At 35.7% G+C, this 20,620-nt stretch overlaps 2 protein-coding genes across 6 annotated transcripts in view; both read left to right on the top strand.

Moving 5' to 3' along the window:
• LOC136036400 (interferon-induced very large GTPase 1-like) overlaps positions 1-19,742 on the top strand; it is a 39,169-nt gene extending 19,427 nt beyond the window's left edge. For all 3 annotated transcript variants that reach the window (XM_065718600.1, XM_065718601.1, XM_065718602.1), the window contains exon 2: positions 14,517-19,742. In XM_065718600.1, coding sequence (XP_065574672.1) covers positions 14,530-19,554 — 5,025 coding nt within the window. In that variant the 5' untranslated portion in view covers positions 14,517-14,529 and the 3' untranslated portion in view covers positions 19,555-19,742. The remainder of the gene's footprint in view (positions 1-14,516) is intronic.
• The window catches only part of LOC136036404 (uncharacterized), a 180,504-nt gene that overhangs the window by 54,080 nt on the left and 105,804 nt on the right, over positions 1-20,620 (top strand). The window lies entirely within an intron of this gene.

Raw genomic sequence — 20,620 nt, 5'->3', positions numbered from 1 at the left:
ATATACAGAATCTCTAAAGCGATTAAATGCTTTGGAGATATCAATGCGAGTTCATACGAACGAGTAAAGTGAATGGAAGAATAACAGCTGGTATCAGAAACAGAGAAGATCTTAAACATTAAAAAATATCTTAGGTGCATTTTTCATGAACTGCAAATGTCAAACCTAAAAATTTTTCGTTGTTGGTTTTCTAATCATTTTTAGATCTGGAAAACTGCATATGCACCATGTACCTTCTATTTTTTACATGCAGACAAAATAGTGACCCGAACTGAAATTTATTCCTACAGAATAAATAAAAAAAAAGTTTGTTTTAACTAAAAGTAAGGAGCAACATTAAAACTTAAAACGAACGGAAATTACTCCGTATATCAAAGGGGGCTTTCTCCTTCTCAACCCCCCGTTCTTAACGCTAAAGTTTTTTATTGTTTTAAAAATTAAAAGTGTGAGAAAGAGTCAAACTTTGGCGTAAAGAGCGGGGCATTGATGAGGAGACTCCCCCTTTCAGATACCGAATAATTTCTGTTCGTTTTAAGTTTTAATGTCACTCCTTATTTTCAGTTGAAGATACTATTTTTTTATTTATTTAATTTTAGAACATTTTTGAATAAATGCAGGTTTTTATTTTGGCTCATCGTACATGAATAATTAAAGCGAAATTTGCATATTAATTTACTTTTTTCGGCTGAATGGCTTTCTCGAAGTTTTGATCCGATGAATATCGAGAAAAAAAAGGGATGGAAGAGGGAGCTTAGTAGCCCTTCTATTTTTTGGTTACTTAAAAGGCCACTAGAACTTTTAATTTTTTTTACGAACGTTTATATTAGTAATAAATAAACGTAACTTACAAATTAACTTTTGTAGCGAACTTCTATATTCGTATATTTTTATTACGTATATGAGGGGGTTCACAAAGGCCGTTTAATTAGAAGAAATACATCTTTTGAAATTACCGAAAATACTTTAGCTTAAAGATCGAAGAGTAGAATAGGGGACGAATAGCGCGTTTGCTATAAGTTTTAATGATCTTCCGTACTTTCACCTGGAAAAAAATTGTTTTTTTTATATTTAATTTCTGAACTCTTTGAATTAATGCAGGTTTTTATTTTGGCTCCCCGTACATGAATAACTGAAAGGAAAATTTGCATATTAATTTTACTTTTTCGGCTAAATGGCTTTCTCAAAGTTTTGTTCGGATATTTTCGGGAAAAAAAGGTGTGAAAAAAATTTATTTACAAACGTTTTTATTAGTGATATATATGCGTAACTTACAAATTAAATTGCATAAGGAACTTTTATGTTCGTATTTTTTTTACGTACATAAGGGCATTCATCCTCCGTCAATACCTCGCTCTCTATACTAAAGTTAAAATTTCGTTCCAGTTCTTTTAGAATGGCCCTTGAATCACAAAGGCCATTTAATTAAAAAACAGCTCTTTTAAAATTGCTTATTTTAAGTTTTAATGTTGCTCCTTACTTTCGGTGAAAAAAAATGTTTTTTTAACTTAATTTCTCATTGCTTTTTTTAATGACGTTGGAAAATCTATTTTCGTCCCCTTGACACATTCCTCCATGGAAAGATCCTTTCACCCCCCGACCCCCCCCCCCCCCCAAAACCAGAAAAAATCACCCTGAGAACGTCAGTATACTTCCCAATAGCCAATACAACATGTAAACTATAAACATGTAAACTACATGTAAAATATAGGGCTGCAAAGTTCATAACTTGCAGCCCTTTTCCCAGGGACTTTGGGGACTTTGGTCGTCCTCAAAGACATTGTTATTAGATTAATCGACCATGCTGAACAAAATATCTATCTGAAAATTGATTCGATGTCATTCGAAAAAAATGAGGGTGGGAGGGGGCCTAGTTGCCCTCCAATTTTTGGATCACTTAAGGGCACTAGAAATTTTAATTTCCGTTAAAATGAGCCCTTTTGCAGCATAGTCCCTGTGAAAAAAACACGCATCCGTGATCCGTGAAGACACAAAATTCCACGTTTTCAAACAGTTCCTGGTAACGACCTGTAGTAAGGAGCGACCCGAACCAATACTAACCAAAACTCTAAAAAACGGAGTTTTGAAACCAATAGTTACATCAAACGAATTTCATTTTAATGCTGATTTTAAATATATAAGTTTCATCAAGTTTAGTCTTACCCATCAAAAGTTACGAGCCTGAGAAAATTTGCATTATTTTAGAAAATAGGGGGAAACGCCCCTTAAAGGTCATAAAATCATAACGAAAATCGCATCATCAGATTCAGCGTATCAGAGAATCCTACTGTAGAAGTTTCAAGCTCCTATCTACAAAAATGTGGAATTTTGTATTATTTGCCAGAAGACAGATCACGGATGCGTGTTTATTTGTTTGTTTGTTTCCTTGTTTTCCCCAGGGGTGATTGTATCGACCCAGGTGTCCTAGAATGTCGCAAGAGGGTTCATTCTAACTAAAATAAAAAGTTCTAGCGCAATTTTTAAGTAACCAAAATAATTGGATGGCACCTAGTCCCCCTCCCACGCACAGTTTTGCCCAGAGACACTGGATCAAAATTTTGAGATAGCCATTCTGTTCAACTTAGTCAAACACCTGATAACTATGTCTCTGGGGACGACTTAATACCCCAGAGTTTTCGGGGGAGGGGCTGCAAGTTACAAACTTTGACCACTGTTTACATAGAGTAATGGTCTTCAGGAGGACATTTTCACGTTGGGGTTGGGGTGGGTCGGGGGGAGGTGGTTTTGTGGGAGGATCTTTCCATGGAGGAATTTTTCATGAAGGAAGAGAATATTCATGAACGGGGGGGGGGTCTAGCAATATCTAAAAAAATGAGAAAATAAATAATTTTCTTTTTCAACTGGAAGTAATGAGCAGCATTAAAACTTAAAACAAACATAAAATATTACGTATATAAGGGGGTTGTTCTCCTCCAGAATACCTTGCTCTTTATGCTCAAGTATTTTAAGTAGTTTCAACTATTTGCTCCACGGCATTTGGGATTCAAGGGTCATTGTTAAACATTTGGGACAAAATTCAAGCTTTAGTGTAAAGAGCGAGGTTTTGACGAGGGGGTGAACCCCCTCATATACGTAATAAAAATACACAAATATAGAAGTTCGTTACGTAAGTTAATTTGTAAGGTACATATATGATTCGTGAAAAAAATAAAAAAATATATTTGCATTTTTAAGTAACAAAAATTTGGAGGGCAACTAGGCTTCCTCCCCAGCCCCTTTTTCTTATCAAAATCTCCCGATCAAAACTATGAGAAAGCAATTTAGCGAAAAAAAAAATTAGTATGCAAATTTCGTTTTATTTATTCATGTGCGGTGACCCAAAATCAAAACATGCATTAATTCAAAAACGTTCAGAAATTAAATAAAAAAACACAATTTTTTTACTGCAAGTAAGGAGCGACATTAAAATTTAAAACGAACAGAAATTATTCCGTATATGAAAGGGGCTGTCCCCTCCTCAATGCCTTGCTCTTTACGCTAAAGTTTTTTTTAACTATTTTAAAAAGTAGAGTTGTGACAAAGAATCAAACTTTAGCGTAAAGAGCGAGGCGTTGAGGAGGGGACAACCCCTTTCATGTACGGAATAATTGCTGTTCGTTTGAAGTTTTAATGTCGCTCCTTACTTGCAGTTAAAAAAATGCGTTTTTTTTTTTTTAATTGGAGATAGGAGCTTGAAACCTACAGTAGGTTCTCTGATACCTTAAATCTGATAACATGATTTTCATTAAGTTTCTAGTACTTTTAAGGCTTATTTCTCCCATTTTTGGGAAAATAAGGCAAATTTTCTCTGGCTCGTAACTTTTATGGGTAAGATTGAACTTGATAAAACTTATATATTTTAAAATCAGCATAAAAATACCATTCTTTTGATGTATATATTGGTATCAAAATTCCGTTTTTTAGAGTTTCGGTTACTATTGAGCCGGGTCGCTCCTTGCTACAGTTCGTTACTACGAACTGTTTGATAATGATGCCTGTTACTCTGTATAGCTCTAGGGTAGTAAAAAAAGAAACAGCAAAAAACAAGTGAACACACATTTGAATTTTTCACCTGGGAAAGTTTTTACTTTTATTTAAATAGGAGCTTGAAACCTCCATTATAGGGCTATCTTATATGCTGAATCTAACATTGTAATTTTAATTAAAATTACTTGGCTTTTGAGTTTGTTTCCTCCTTTTTTTAAATATGAGAAATTTTCTCATGCTCGTGACTTGATGGATAACATTAAACTCAATGAAATTTACGTGTTGTAAATGAGCATAAAATGGCAATTTTTATGGTATATTAATTGAACAGTACTAAAATAGACATTTTTAAATTTTGGCTTCTAGGGGCCCTAGATGCTCTTTACCTTAGTTTGTTACTCAAACTGTTTGATTATTTTTTATTTTCCCTTCAGCTTAGAAATTTAACGTATGGATAGAACTTTCCGGGGAATTTGCGGGGAAAATTGTCTGGGGAGGGAAGCTTTGCTTTGGGTAATATTTTGTACGGGGAAACTATCCGTAGAGGAGTCAGGAATCAACCTGCCACCGTCTTTGAAAATCGTTCATAAGGAATTGATGCAAAAGACGAAACTTTTGCTTAAAGAGTAGGAGGGAGTAGCCACCCTTATTTCAAAATAGTCTTTACAGCATCGAAACCCGTATCGACTGTTAATCTGGGTTCATTGATAAAGCGTGGATAAGCAACAATATCTAGCAGTTATGAGAAGTCTATTAGCACGATTGCCCTGTGGCCGCTGCAGGTTGTTCCAGAATCTGAATCGGGTGATATTAATCACTTCACTGATTTTCATTTAAAGATTATTTGTACTCCTAAGACTAACACTTAGAAACTGGTATTATATTTATACAATACTTCTGTCGAAAAAAAAAATCATACAAATTTAACTGGGATGCATTTGAAACTTGACTTCAATTCGTGAATAAAAACTTTATTGCATAAGTGTGTCCCCTTCTATTACTACTTATTAAAAGAAAAATCTAAGAAAATTAAAGAGCGAAATAAATACCTAAGGCCAAAAAACTAAAAAACTTAAGACCAGCAGAAATAAATTTCTATAATTATTCAAGCTTAAATCGACAAGTACAACAAATATACAATCATAGCAAACATAGAGATAATAGGTACTATTATTAATGAATAAATAAATCTTGCAACGAGGAAAAATTAAATTAAATATTCAACTCAAACTTAAAACGAGCAAAATCAGTACAGATAGGAGTTTGAGTACTGCCCCCTCCCCCTTTCTCTAGCTGTAAAAGGGGAAAGCTTATTGAATCATTAGTGTTTTAGTGAAAACTTGAACAAATGAACATTCTCTGAAAAGAACTAATAAAAAGAAAGTGAATATTTGATATATAATGACATTAATTGCTGTCATCCCTGTAGGCATAGATATTTAACCTTTAGACTATTTTAAACAAGACAGATATTTCAAATTTCAATCATATGTTTCTTGAAGGATGCATGCAAAAAGTGCCCAGGATGGGGCTAGTAGCCCTCCATTTACTTTTGTTTTTTCAAAAAAATAAGTTTCAAAATAATATCGTCAGCCGTTCTGAAAATATCGCAGATCCTTCTTTTTGCTTAGCTGGATGTACATAGTGCTTTTTGATTGCATACCACCAAACATTTCCCCAGTTTCTCCTTAATACCCTTAGGCTTTTCGGATAGACCCAGAATCAAACATTCCCAATTTTCTTAATAAAAAATCTTAGCTGTAAGCAATGGTTAAATTACACCATTTACCATCCTTGACTGGGGCTGTCGGGAACATCGCATTCCTGGAGGAATAGGTATAAGGCTTTTGGTTAGTTTGAACAAACCAAAAATTTCAAAGTCTTGATCAGTGTTGAGCAGAGAGGGTACCCAAAACAGGATTGCCACCTTGCACACTTTTAGTGGGAAGTGCACCCTTTTTGTACCTCAGAGGGGATCCGGAAGAGTGAGAATCACTCTTTTTGGGTGTTGGTTTTCATTCTCTTTGAACATCAGTAGTTGGCTACTTTGTTGGAAGTATAAATAATCCTAGGAAGAGGGTTACCAAATTGCACACTTTTCGTGTGAAATTCACTCTTCTTTTTACCTAAAAGGGGATCCGGAGGAGTGAAAATCACCCATTTTGGGTGTTGGTTTTCATTCTCTTTGAACGTCAGTAGTTGGCTACTTGGTCGGAAGTATAATTAATCCTAGGAACAGGGTTACCAAATTGCACACTTTTCGTGTGAAATGCACTCTCCTTTTTACGTCAATGGGGGTCCGGAAGAGTGAAAATCACTTTTATTGGGTGTTGGTTTTCAGTCTCTTTGAACATCAGTAGTTGGCTACTTTGTCGGAAGTATAATTAATCCTAGAAACAGGGTTACCAAATTGCACACTTTTCGAGTGAAATACACTCTTCTTTTTACCTCAATGGGGATCTGGAGGAGTGAAAATCACTCTTATAGGGTGTTGGTTTTCAGTCTCTTTGGACATCAGTAGTTGGCTACTTGGTCGGAAGTATAATTAATCCTAGGAACAGGGTTACCAAATTGCACACTTTTCGTGTGAAATGCACTCTTCTTTTTACCTCAATGGGGATCTGGAGGAGTGAAAATCACTCTTATAGGGTGTTGGTTTTCAGTCTCTTTGGACATCAGTAGTTGGCTACTTGGTCGGAAGTATAATTAATCCTAGGAAGAGGGTTACCAAATTGCACACTTTTCGTGTGAAATGCACTCTTCTTTTTACCTAAAAGGGGATCCGGAGGAGTGAAAATCACCCATTTTGGGTGTTGGTTTTCATTCTCTTTGAACGTCAGTAGTTGGCTACTTGGTCGGAAGTATAATTAATCCTAGGAACAGGGTTACCAAATTGCACACTTTTCGTGTGAAATGCACTCTCCTTTTTACCTCAATGGGGATCCGGAAGAGTGAGAATCACTCTTTTTGGGTGTTGGTTTTCATTCTCTTTGAACATCAGTAGTTGGCTACTTTGTTGGAAATAATCCTAGGAAGAGGGTTACCAAATTGCACACTTTTCGTGTGAAATGCACTCTTCTTTTTACCTAAAAGGGGATCCGGAGGAGTGAAAATCACCCATTTTGGGTGTTGGTTTTCAGTCTCTTTGGACATCAGTAGTTGGCTACTTGGTCGGAAGTATAATTAATCCTAGGAACAGGGTTACCAAATTGCACACTTTTCGTGTGAAATGCACTCTTCTTTTTACCTCAATGGGGATCCGGAAGAGTGAAAATCACTCTTATAGGGTGTTGGTTTTCAGTCTCTTTGGACATCAGTAGTTGGCTACTTGGTCGGAAGTATAATTAATCCTAGGAACAGGGTTACCAAATTGCACACTTTTCGTGTGAAATGCACTCTTCTTTTTACCTCAATGGGGATCCGGAAGAGTGAAAATCACTCTTATAGGGTGTTGGTTTTCAGTCTCTTTGGACATCAGTAGTTGGCTACTTTGTCGGAAGTATAATTAATCCTAGGAACAGGGTTACCAAATTGCACACTTTTCGTGTGAAATGCACTCTTCTTTTTACCTCAATGGGGATCCGGAAGAGTGAAAATCACTCTTTTTGGGTGTTGGTTTTCAGTCTCTTTGAAAATCAGTAGTTGGCTACTTTGTCGGAAGTATGATTAATCCTAGGAACAGGGTTACCAAATTGCACACTTTTCGTGTGAAATGCACTCTTCTTTTTACCTCAATGGGGATCCGGAAGAGTGAAAATCACTCTTATTGGGTGTTGGTTTTCAGTCTCTTTGAACATCAGTAGTTGGCTACTTTGTCGGAAGTATAATTAATCCTAGAAACAGGGTTACCAAATTGCACACTTTTCGAGTGAAATACACTCTTCTTTTTACCTCAATGGGGATCTGGAGGAGTGAAAATCACTCTTATAGGGTGTTGGTTTTCAGTCTCTTTGAAAATCAGTAGTTGGCTACTTTGTCGGAAGTATAATTAATCCTAGGAACAGGGTTACCCCTATTTTCCTAAATAAGGCAAATTTTCTCAGGCTCGTAACTTTTGATGGGTAAGACTAAGTTTGATGAAACTTATATATTTAAAATCAGCATCAAAATGCGATTTTTTTGATGTAGCTATTGATATCAAAATTCAATTTTTTAGAGTTTTAGTTACTATTGAGCCGGATCGCTCCTTACTACAGTTCGTTACCACGAACTGTTTGATTGTTAATACCACTACTAGTCCAACAACTAATACAACTAGTATTTCTACTACCGATAGATTACTATTACAACTATGACTAAGCGTATGAAAGTGAAACTTTAGGGGATATTGAGGGGGGAAAAGTTGTCTGCATGCAGACTGTCACAAAGACATATTAGTAATATCTTAGGAGTGACCAGCTGTGTGAAGTCGAAACTCACAGGGCTTGTTGTGGGAGATGTTGGGCTAATCAAGAGACAATATTTGCATCCTACCACTGCTATTTCCACTACTAATATTACTACTGCTACTACTATTACTATTTCTACTGTCACTACTGCTACTAAAACTAAGGCTACTGCAACTTCTAGTGTTACTTTTACTAAAGCTAAAGGTACTAACACGAAACTGTTTAGGAATGTTGAAATAATGTTGAACTAAATTAAAACATACTGCAGATATAAAGGGTGTGAAGAGGACGCATAAGTGATACCTCAGGAATAGGTTATGGTATTAAGTTGAAACTTTCAGCGTGTGTTAGGGGTCTTGTTGAAAAAACATAATAGAGATCTTGTGTGTAAACTGCTGTTAATACTACAACTACAATTATTGCTAACACTGAATCGAAGGATATTAAGCTGAAGGTTTTATGGGGTGTTTTGGTGGATGCTGAACTAAACCAAAACGACCTATGAGCAGGTAGATTGTGAAAAGGGTGTAATGGCAATATCTCAGGAACGGCTTACATTATTAAGTTGGAACTTTCAGAGTATGTTGTGGCGGATTATAAACTAACCAAGGGCACTGTTTTAATAATACTAATACTGCTGTTACGATTGCTGAAACTAAGGGTATTAACGTGAAAGCCTTTGGGAACATTTAGGGAGCATATATATATTAGTGAGTATATATATATATTTAAGTGAAGGTTTCGGAGAATGTCGAGGGGAGTATTGAACTGCATCGAAACATGTTACGGGGATACCAGTTGTCAAAAGGGGAAAACTCAGGAATGACTGAGAGCATCAAGTCAAAATTTTTAGAGAATGATGGGGAGACAATCAACTGACCAAGGGCGCGTTGAGGGGTATTTTGTACTTACCAAGAAGTACTATGTGCATGTTGTCACTATTGATACTATGACGACTGATATGACTATTTCTTCTTCTGAGGTTAAGCATAACAAAGTGAAAGTTCAGTTACCACTAATACTACTGCTTCTACTTCTTCTAGCATTATTATTATTGTTACACCTACTACTACTGCGGCTAAGGGTAGGGAGTTGAAACTTTCAAAGAATGTTTAGGGGGATGTTGAAGTAAATAAAAACCCACTTTGTACAAGCTGGTTATCCAAAGAGCGCATCAGCAGTATTCTAGGAATGGTGTAGGATATTAAAATGAGACATTCAGGGACGTTTTAACAGGGATGATGAGCAAGGCGAAATACAAAATGTACATACCACTAGAACTACTAACACTACCACTACTACTGCTATTGCTACTACTATACGACAGTTACTGATATTACTCCTACTGCCATGAGTACTACTAGTACTACTGAAGCTAAGCGTATTACAATAAAACTTTCAGTGGAAGTTAAAGAGGAAGTGAGCTAAATTGAAACACACTACGTGGATACAGGTCATTAAAAGGCCGTAACATTTTTATCTCAGAAACAGTCTAGAGTGTTATGTTGAAACTTTTAGCGCTTGTTAAGGAGGATTATTAACCAACTAAAAGGTACTATATGTATAGTATTCATACTACTACTACTAATACTATTATTATGACTTAGGGTTATTAAAACATTTTCAGGTAAAGTTATGTGTCTGCATGCTGTCAAATCAACAGAATAAAAAAAAAAAACAGCTTAGAACATTAGTTTCAAACTTTCAAAGGCTACAGACGGGTCTTTTGAGCTAATACCTAGCACTACTACCAGTAGTAGTACTACTAATACTACTACTAGTAAGGCCTATGCAATTAATAATGCTGCAATAAGGCTTGATATATTAATAAAACTAATTCTATGGCCTATGGCATTAATATGGAGCTTTCAGGCACTGTTGATCCACATTGTTGGATAAATCAAAAACATGGTTTGGCCTAAGTGCATCCAGGTTGTCAAAATATCATAGATACAACCTTATGAGAATGGTATTAACTTTTATTTTTCAGATAAACTTGAGGATGTGTAAAACTTAATTAAACAATACCAAGTGTGTCTGAACTTTCAATAGGATGTATTTAGGCAACAATATCTGGAAAATTCTCTACAACATATAGATAATAAGCCAAACTACAGATTCTTGTAAATAAAAGTTTTAAAAAATTCTTTTTTTTTCGATGAAAAACAAACATAAATTAATTTAAAAATCTTTTTCCACGAAACAAGTTTTTTCATAAAAGTAAAGAGCTACGTTAAACCAAAAATGAGCCTAAGTAAACCTAAACAATCTTTCAAGCGTAAAACTACCAAAATATTTCCATCAATTAATAAATGAAACCGAAAATACTCACAAATTATAATAAATAACCGAGTCAAACTCAAAACGAGAAGAAAATAAGGTGAGAGGAGCTACCGACCCCCAGGCCTTCTGAAAACCCCCCCAAAAAATTTAAAAACAAAAAGTAATTTTGAAAAACAATTTAATTTAACATTTTTTATGTTATAGCCTAACTTTTATAAGTCTAAAATAATAAAGATTTTAAGGAATAAGTTTCAGTATATGTACATTAAACTGTTAATCCGTATTCACTTTTTGTTTTGTTCAATAATCGTGGCTATGATAGTTTTTTTTTCGATTTTATGAGGAACAGGAACATTTTGCTATAGATAATGATTGTTTTCTGTAAAGCGCAAGCTATATTCTTGTTATCTGAAGGCATGGGAGGCGTCAGCCCAGCTACTAGTAATTGTGTTGCGAGAGCAACACTTTGGTTTTGTCGTGTTTTTTTTTTTTTTTTTTTTTTTTTTTTTTGTTCCTAGCACCCCGATTTCAGCTTATTCCTAGAAAGTGGTAAGGGTCTGACCTCTGCGGTTTTTACGGAAAGTGTGGACCTTAGGCTGGATTGATGAATATGACTTTACATTTTGGAAAGCTTCGTAGAACTCTTGCCTGGGGCCAAAAAGGATGGTTTTTGCTTGTCCTTGAGCCAGAGCCTATGGTGTGCGAAGTGAAGTGGAGTTATATAGCCTATGTCAGAGAGGAGTATCTGAAGTTGTGCAGCCAATCTTTTGTTTCATCAAACCATGTTACTACTTTCGAGTGGAAAGCTCCTTTCTAGCAGGCAAGCAGGCAGGTATCACTTTCAAATTGAAGATGGACTAATATCTATAAGTGTTAAATATATGCGACAGTTACCCTGCCCCACAGCCAATATATCTTCTTTGAGTGATAAATAGAAAAATTTAGAGAAGCAAAAAAGCGGCATTTTCCCACGGGTCCGAAAGTGCTGCCGTGATTTCGGCTGAGTTTATCATTCGGTTTTTCGCACTTGGGATTGCGGTAGAGAAATGGTATCAGATGTGCCTCTTAAACTTTAAAAGTTCTCTCATTGCTAAAGAAATTAGAGTTTATCCTTTGCTCCTTTCTAAGTGATGACGTTAGAAAGTTGGCCTACGGCAAAAAAGTCAACTTTTGAACTAAGACAGATAGATTTTTTTTTTGACGGCAGTCGATAGCTTTTGATGAGCTGATCAAAGTATATGTCATCCATTTTTTTGTACAAAAATTCCTTCATGAGATATACCAGTTTGAAAGTTTAAAGGGGTTGACAACTTCAGTAGTAAGGTGCACACTGAAACCAAAAATAGGCCGATACCAATTGTGAGACATATAGGGGAGTTGTAAGCAACAGTCGGCTGTTAGCTCATAATCATCCTCGGCAATGAGGGGTTCGCAACTTTTACTAGTTGGTGTACCTATTTTTTTTTTCCGTTGTATTTGATGGTAAGACCAATTTGGTTCCAGTGGTAAGACATGTAGGGGACTTGTAAGTAATAACAGGCTGTAAGGTTACAATCATCTTTAGCAATGAGGAGTTTGCAACTTTTGCGAGTTGGTGTACCTAGTATGTATTTTAGCATCCTTACAGATTAACAACTTCAGCGTTTAGTCGCAGCGAGGAAACAAAACCAAAGTGTTGCTCTCGCAACACTTTACTCGGCGAAGCCGAGCAAAGGTTGCCGCAACACCTCACGTTGCCCATGCAACGTAGATCTAGTTTCTCCTCGTTTTGAGTTAGACTCGGTTATTTATTTTAATTTCTGTATTTATATGGTTCCATTTGTTTATTGATGGTTATTTTTTGGTAATTTTAAGCTTGGTAAACTATTTGACTTTATTTCTGCTCACCTTTGGTTAAATATAGCTCTTTGTTTGTTTGTTTTTTAAATTGGGGGAATTGTTTTTAAATCAGCCTGAATTCCAATTATTTGATGCTTTCATGTTTATGTGTACGCCAAGGAGCTCTGGCATCTCCAGTTTCGTTTAATGATGGTGTTACTGGTGCTCAAGATAAGGTGAACTGCTCATTTAACAGGAGTTGATTTCATAGTTAAGAGAAAAATCACGAAGTAAAAGAGATGTCTTGCCTCGACAAGAGTTAGTTCAGTACTCTCACGTCGTCTTTTTCCAAATGAATCTAATAACATTTTTGGGATACCCAACTTGTTCAATATAGTCGAAAAATCATATAATAAGGCCTTTGGATTAGAATCAACTCCTCAGCACCGGGGGGGGGGAGGTTTCAAGTTATGCCCCGTTGGCATTTAAGGTTCTTTATGGAAAGGAAGGTCGTATAAACTTTAGAAGAGGTTCATTTAATTTGGAATAGGAAGTTTTAATTCCCTTTTAAGATTAAAAAGCAATGGAGGGCAACTAGCACCCCTGACGCCCTCTTTTCCCCAAATGCATCACATAGTAATGCCTCCAGGATTGAGAAAACCCCTTAGAGTAATGGGGCATTGGTTGTAAGCTAGGTCCTAGGGGCATATGAGGTTTTTACGGAATGGCTGATCGTATAAAGTGTAGAGAGGACCAAAATTTTTTTAAGAGATCTTTTTTAAGAGTCGAAAATTATATATGCCTCCCCCCCCACACGCTCATCGTTTCCCAAAAAATATGAAATAAAAATGTTGAGAATACTACTTTGTTTAGCATTGTTGTAAGGTCCACTATTCATGCTTTTAGGGATGTTAACTCCCCACAGCCCTCAGGGCAACAGCTTTAAGTTAGACAATAATTCATTGTTTACAAATGACATAAATTAGTGAGAAAGGTGGGTATGTTTGACATTTACTTTCCAAAATGGGGAAGAGCATTCATGAATGAGAATATTGAAGGGAGTGTTGAATTAAATCAATACATGTTATATGCATACGGGCTGTAAAAAGGAGTAACTGAGGAATGACTAAGTATATTAATTTGGAACTTTAAGAAATCATAGATGAGATGATCAATTGACGAAAAAGGGAATATTTCTAAGCCAATATTACTACTAACACTACTGCTACTACTACTATTACCACAACTTCTACTACTACCACCATCACAAAAACTACTGCTTCTGTACCGAGTACCACCAAGGCTTAGGAATTGAAAAAAGGAACAAAAAGGAATAGGTTATTTTACTACTAAAGTTATATGTGTCCTTTTAAGGGTCGATTCTAATTGACGGACAACCAGCCCCTTTTATCAACCACAAAAGACATGCAATGAAATTGTGAAAGATTCAATTTGACCAAAAAAGTTGCAAAGTTCAATTTGCCTTCAAAGATAACGTGGTCCACAGTAAGTGCCTGTGGCAAGTGCCGTAAATAAAGCATATTCCTGATCGTCCAAGCTTTTGTTTTATAATTTAAAAAGGAGCTTGTTCGTTGTTGGGTGTGTAATTGGTTCAAAACTTTCAGGGTTCGTTGTAAGGGTCTGAGGAATCAGATGCTTCATTCTAGAATGGAAGGGGGTATAAGGCTCAGAAATGGGCTAGAATCTTTTATCACGGTCAGTTTTGAATTTATAGCCTTGAGTTCTTGGACCAACAATAACTTAATGTAAAAACAAAAAAAAATGATGCGTCATCCTCTTGAAAAAGGGGTCATATCAAGGGCCAAAAGTATTCTTTTATGAGTATTAAGTTTATTGGCAAAACCCAAAATATTTAAAGGCTCAAATGAAAAATCTACTCTATCGAGTTTAGGTCCCTGAAGAAACTAATTTGGGCCCCGAAAGTGGAATTTCCTGAAAAGTGACTTCCATGTAGCTGAATAACTTTTTACAGGATTAATTTTGGTTATTTAATAAGTTGTTTAAATACATGTTCTTTTACAGATCGTAGAGAAAAATGAGTGACTTGAGCAGTTTTCGAAGAGAAGCTACTGCTCTTCTTCAGGAATCCCCAATCAACCGTTCGTCTGTAGCAGATTTTCTGAATCGTTTTTCAGGGAATGTTGATCTCTTATCCGATTCAAGAATTACAGCGCAAGATGTTCTGTCAAATATACCAGAAGTAGAGATAAGATGGATGCTGGAAGAAGGGATTACCGTAGATAGGGGAGATATGAAAAGTCTTGTTCCAGTTTGGAGTTTTCTCGGTACTAAGTTCAAAAATCAAGCTGAACTGATCAAAAATGCCTGGATGGGTTTAAGCAAAGATATGAAATTTAAAGACATACAAGATCTTCGTTCCTATTACTATAATATTGATGGAGAACTGGCAAGGAAAAATATGCTGCAACTCGCAGATTTGCGAATACAACAAAAGAGGAAGTGTTCGGCTGAAGACAATGCTGTCCAAGAAGCACAAGAGACTGAAGAGGAAAATGAAATGGAGTCTTTAACTCCTGTTATTAGTGTTAAAACCGACTTAACAAAGCAACCTAAATTGAATTTACCAAACAGAGAAAATGTATCCAGCCCAACAGAACAAAAATTTCGAGAGGAAAGTTTAGTTAGTGCATTCACTATTGATTGTCCTCGTGACTTAACCAATATTTCTTATAGAATGCTTCACCGTCTGGAATTAAATTATTGTAATTCACCTGTTGAAGGATCAAATAATTTTTCACAGTCTGAGGAAGATTTCTGGACCGAAATTGAACAAATAAAAAGAGAACAAAAATTTGATGTTTCCAACCTTCTCAGCATGTATTCAGTCACAGATAAAGTAAACATTTTGCGACTTCTTCTGGAATCAAGATTTGCTATTCCTATATGTTCCAAAGACACTATAGAATTACTTAGGATCACGCAAAGGTTAGAAGAAGACATATTCCTTGGGGAAGACCTAAAGCTGCCACGAATCGCTATAATTAGTCAGGTATCCTTTGATAGTTCTGCTGGAAAAATTATGGAAGATCTTTTCAATTTAAAAACTTCTCTAAAAACTGATGAGACATCAAGCATGGAGGTTGGACAGGGCTTAGTCTGCTTCGAAAAAGGAGATAAGAAATCTTGCATCGTCATACATATTAGTGGGGATTTTAAACCTTATTGGAAATTCCTAACAGAATTCACTGACTACTTAATAGTTGAAGACGAATTTATATCTAAATCAAATAAAGTTTCTCACTTTATGGGCGTATATTCTCCTGAAAAAATATTGCCACAATTCATTACCATATGGATCCCTAGCATTCAAAGTGCTCGATCAAATCACCGTCCCTTTTATCTTATCGAAGGTTCATTTGATTATTTCAGTGGTATCCAAAGAAACCAACAATTAGAAGTAGTGTTTCGTAAAGTTGGACTTCACGCCAGCTCATTGTATTCAGTATTCCCTGCTATTCCCTGTTCTTTAAGTCATGATATCAATAATCTACGACAAATGTATATGGATGTTTCTAATATGGATGGCTTAGAAGGTTATAGATCAAACGTACTGATATTGCAAAATAGTTTTGCAAGAGAAGGGGAATTGAGAGAAAAATTGAACGAATTTGAACTTGTCAATGACACAGGCAGTCGTTTAGCGATACAGGAGAAAATATCCGACGAAGAAAAGTTCCGTTTCAGTAACAGTAAAAAAAACGACCCACTTCTCAACATTTTCTTGAAAGGACTCCAAAAGAATGATATCGACCATATTTTGCTTTATCTTCGCGTTATTGATGATGCTATTTCACTGAATATCAAAGAATCCAAGCTTGTACGTCAACTAGAAGAAGCAGTGAATCAGAAACTAATGGACTTCTTGGAAAGTTTGCAACTATCAGGCGGAGGTCCTGAATATCAAAATCAGAAAGAATCTTATAGGAAAGATTTTTTGGCTGCAAAAGAAAAGCGTAACTATGCTCTTCTTTCACTTCGTCACCTATGGAGGGAAGTTTCGTTATTTTATTCATCAGGAAAATGTGCAGATTTGGAATATTTACCACACTTAGCTGCGTCTTGTTTGATAGCAGGAGAAACTTTAGAGCTCTACGATGGGGATGCGAATATGCTAAATGTCGATTGGATTGGTGCAATATTTAAAAATTTGAGCTCATTGCTTCCAAACAAAAGAATTTTTGTATTATCTGTGCTGGGAGAGCAAAGCAGTGGAAAGTCAACATTGTTGAATACGATGTTTGGTATTTGTCTTGCAGCAAGTATAGGTCAGTGTACTAGAGGCCTTACCATGACCCTAGTAAAGACAGTAAACCGAAAAGAGTATGACTACGTGGTTATCTTGGACACAGAAGGTGTTCGTTCACCAGAACATAAGGGTATACATGGCTGTGCGAAGCGTGATAATAAAATTGCGACCCTATCTATCTTGCCATCAGATGCTGTCATTTTGGTTATTAAAGGTGAAAATGACAATGCTTTAAAAGAAATACTGCCTATTGTTGCACTTGCATATAAAGGCTCTAAATTGGCAGAAGAACGAGGAGGCCTGCTTAGTTGTAAAATTTTTGCAGCTTATAATCAGGTCAAGTGTCATCAAGAAAACAGAAGCAAACTTCTGAATATTTTCACACAGCTATCAACTACACTTGTTGAATCTTTTACAAAAGCAAATTCACTAAAAGATTTGGATATGCATACATCCATCAGCTTCCCAAAGATGTTCAGCAATGAACAAGATATACGTGTATTTGGATGTAATACAAAAGGAGATCCACCAAATGACATCCCAAATGAAGAATTTAGCCTGCAAATTATTGATTTTCGAGAGTATATCCATGAACAGGTTGTTAGTCAGGCTGGATGGAGTGCTCGAAAAATTGAAAGTCTGGATAATTATTTGTTTTTAGTTTGGGAGTGCTTGAACAACTCTAATTTTGACCTGTCTCTTGAAACGGTCATAGAAAGACACGTTTACTCTGAAATAGAGCGAATATATCAGACCCTAAGAAAATTATATATCCTGAAATATGAAGAACAATACGATTTATTAAAGGACATCTATAAGAAAGAAATACCTTCGGAAACAGAAGAGCTGACGACCTTAAGAAAGATAGATAAAGCAGTTGAAGATCTTGATGTAAAGATGAAGCCTCATGCTGAAAAATTTGAAGAAGAGGTAAACAGAATTTTTGAACAAAAAGAGAACCAAAAGTGGAAAACTGAATACACTAGAAAGGTGGAAGACATTATCTCCCGTCAAACTGGTCATTGGCGGGATAAACTAGCAGTATTCTTGAAAAATCAGCTTTTGTTTGACGTAAAAGTTGGTCAATATGAAAAAGAAATGAGAGACAAAATAATAGAAGAATTTAAAATGCAGAGTCTGAAACACAAATCAAAGCAAGAATTGATAACAATGTTTGACACAAATTTTAATAATATTCTACAAAAAGCAAAGAAAGAAAACCCTCCAATGGATGTCAGAAATGCTGTCCTAAAGGCTTATATGATTAATCACACGATTAAGGCATTAGGTGTTGACCTCTTATTGCACGAGGAAACTAACATTATGCAAAATAAACCGCTCTGGAAGAGATTATGGGAAGTTGTAATCACGAAACCTATTGAAAATATATGCGATGACATTGTTAAATTCGTGACTCAGAGTAAAAGCAATGAAGAGAGAATTGAAAAAGACGTTACTCATAAAATAGTCAGTATCATAACCGGGAAGAAATATTATTCTGATGCAAGTGTGCATGAAGTCATTAGTGAGGTTGAAAAATATCTTTCAAGGTTGAACAAAAAAATTGACAAAGACAAAAAGAAAAAAATTCATAGATTTGCTTACGAAATATTAGTAGGTTTTCTTTTAAAAATTCAAGGAAAGTGGGAAGAGGAGAATTCGGTTTACATGCGCTCTCTTTCAATGAAAGAGGTCATGCGAAGTTTTTGTCTTGACGTCGCAAGTGGTTTGGATGAAGTGGACTTAATGGCATCAAGACTTGAGGACTATTTTTCAAGACACGCTTTTGAAGCTTTTAATAAGGAACTTCAAGAAAGCGTGATTGGTAACTTACGAAAGAAATGCTGGCCTCAACATGCAAAAAATATTCAAGGTCACATGGATTTATTTTTAATCGAGGAAGTTGAGCCAAAAGGTATTGCTGAAGTCTTGCGTAAAATTGAAAATCCTAGTCTTTTGAAAAGGCTTACGACTTGTAGACTGATTAGCTTTGAAATTGAAGCACTCTCTGAAAACCTAAACTTGGCTAAGTTCCAAGATCAACTTGAAAGATGCTTAAGAAGCATGTATCAAGCGGCTCCAAAAGATGAAAAAACGGGATTGAAGTCTTTTCAGTTTCATCAGCTTTTGAAATCACAAAAAGAATTATTTAAGAGCACATATATTGCCGACGAACTGACAAAAGAAATGAATACTTTCGGCTGGACAGAATTGGACAAATTGTCTGTCAATTTTGATCAGCGACATATTGATGCCATGATCAACAAAATTTCCCAGTCTTATAGAACCTTGGATAAAAACCATATTATAGACAATGTTTTGATTCAACTTCAGGACAATATTCATTTTGAAGCTGCTTTTTGTACACCATGTCAAGAGCCATGTCCTCTTTGTGAAAGTCCTTGCTTTCTTGAAGTCTCTCACAACGGTCCTCATGACACTTTTCATCAGCCAAAAGGTTTAGTCGGTATGCGTTATGTCGAAGGCAAAAAACTAAGTGCCGACGCTTGTAATACGACTCCTCTTGATCATCATTTCAGGCTACATGATGGAGATGGATCGTGGAAATATGCAGATTTCTCAAAGAAATTTACTAATTGGATGCAGCCTGATAGAACTAAGCCCGTTTCAGATTATAGGGAATACTTAATACGTTCGTATAACAAACAAATTGCAGCTTACTATTCGGTAAATCCATCTGATACATCAGTCAATGCTGAAAGTCTTGAAGTTGTCATAGACAAAATTAAAAGAAAGGTTGACTTCCGTAAAGATTTTCCTGGTAAACCCTGATGAAGAAAGGCGGCTCTGCATCTAGATGCTTGAAAAGTCCTTGTGACACTAAGGTGGTTTTGTCATTTCATATTAGAGCTTACCTCAAAACTACCTCTGTTTTGTATTTTGTTTGAATAGCTTTAGTGCACTAATATTCTCTGTGGCTACTGGTTTGATTTAAAATAAAATATCATTGCTGTACTTAATTTTGAAAAGGGACTGGTTTGGCCAAAAAACAGCAGGAGCTTGAAAACTCTAAAAATTATGATGATTTTGTGTGATGTAAATGTTAAAGGTTTTCTCCAAACAACCTCTGCTTTTCTGTTCCATTTGAACAGCTTGAATAAAATAACATTTCTTGTGATAACTGATTTGAGTTAAGATTCTTATAGATTTCTTGGTTTAGTTTTAATGAGGGCTTGGTTCTACCCCAAAGCCAACAACTTCTCTTTTCGAACAGGGGGGAGGGGCAAAATAAAATTATTTTGAGACAGATACGCAAAGATTTTACTTCTTTTGGTCAAAGATTTTTCTTTCTGTGTTTTTTTTTTCAAGAATTTTCTTAATTTTAAAGTCCCATGCCTTCAAATAAGGCTAATTTTTCATTACCTACTACACAGCCATAAATAAGATCTTCAGTTTTTGCTTAATCCTTTGTAGAGGAAAAAAATATAGTCAAATTTCCCCTGGAAACTCTTTTTTTTCTCCTCTTATTCTTCTTGTTCCTATTGTTATGAAGACCTTTTCCCATAGCCTCATCCTAGAATCAAATTCTTGGCCCTGCACTAGACTGCTGCAGATGAGAGTAAACACGAAATCTGTTTTTTCCGAGCAAAGTTCGATTCTGTCTCACCGATATAGGAGGAAAAAGTTACCAAGAGTCAAACAAATCTTGGGAACGATCTCTAAGTAACGAGTGACTAGCCAGATAGTGACCAAAATTCTAGACAAAGAAGCTTTGATGACAATAAAAACATCAAAAGAATTTACTTTTTATGTTGATTCCGAATATATAAAATTCGATATATATATATGACGTATACCCATTTAATATTTCATGAAAATTATATATATATGTATATAT

Source organism: Artemia franciscana, chromosome 15 (genome assembly GCF_032884065.1).
Source record: "Artemia franciscana chromosome 15, ASM3288406v1, whole genome shotgun sequence".
Lineage (NCBI taxonomy): Eukaryota > Metazoa > Arthropoda > Branchiopoda > Anostraca > Artemiidae > Artemia > Artemia franciscana.
The sequence above is the reverse complement of the archived record's forward strand: the minus strand, read 5'-3'. Positions and strand labels throughout refer to the sequence as shown.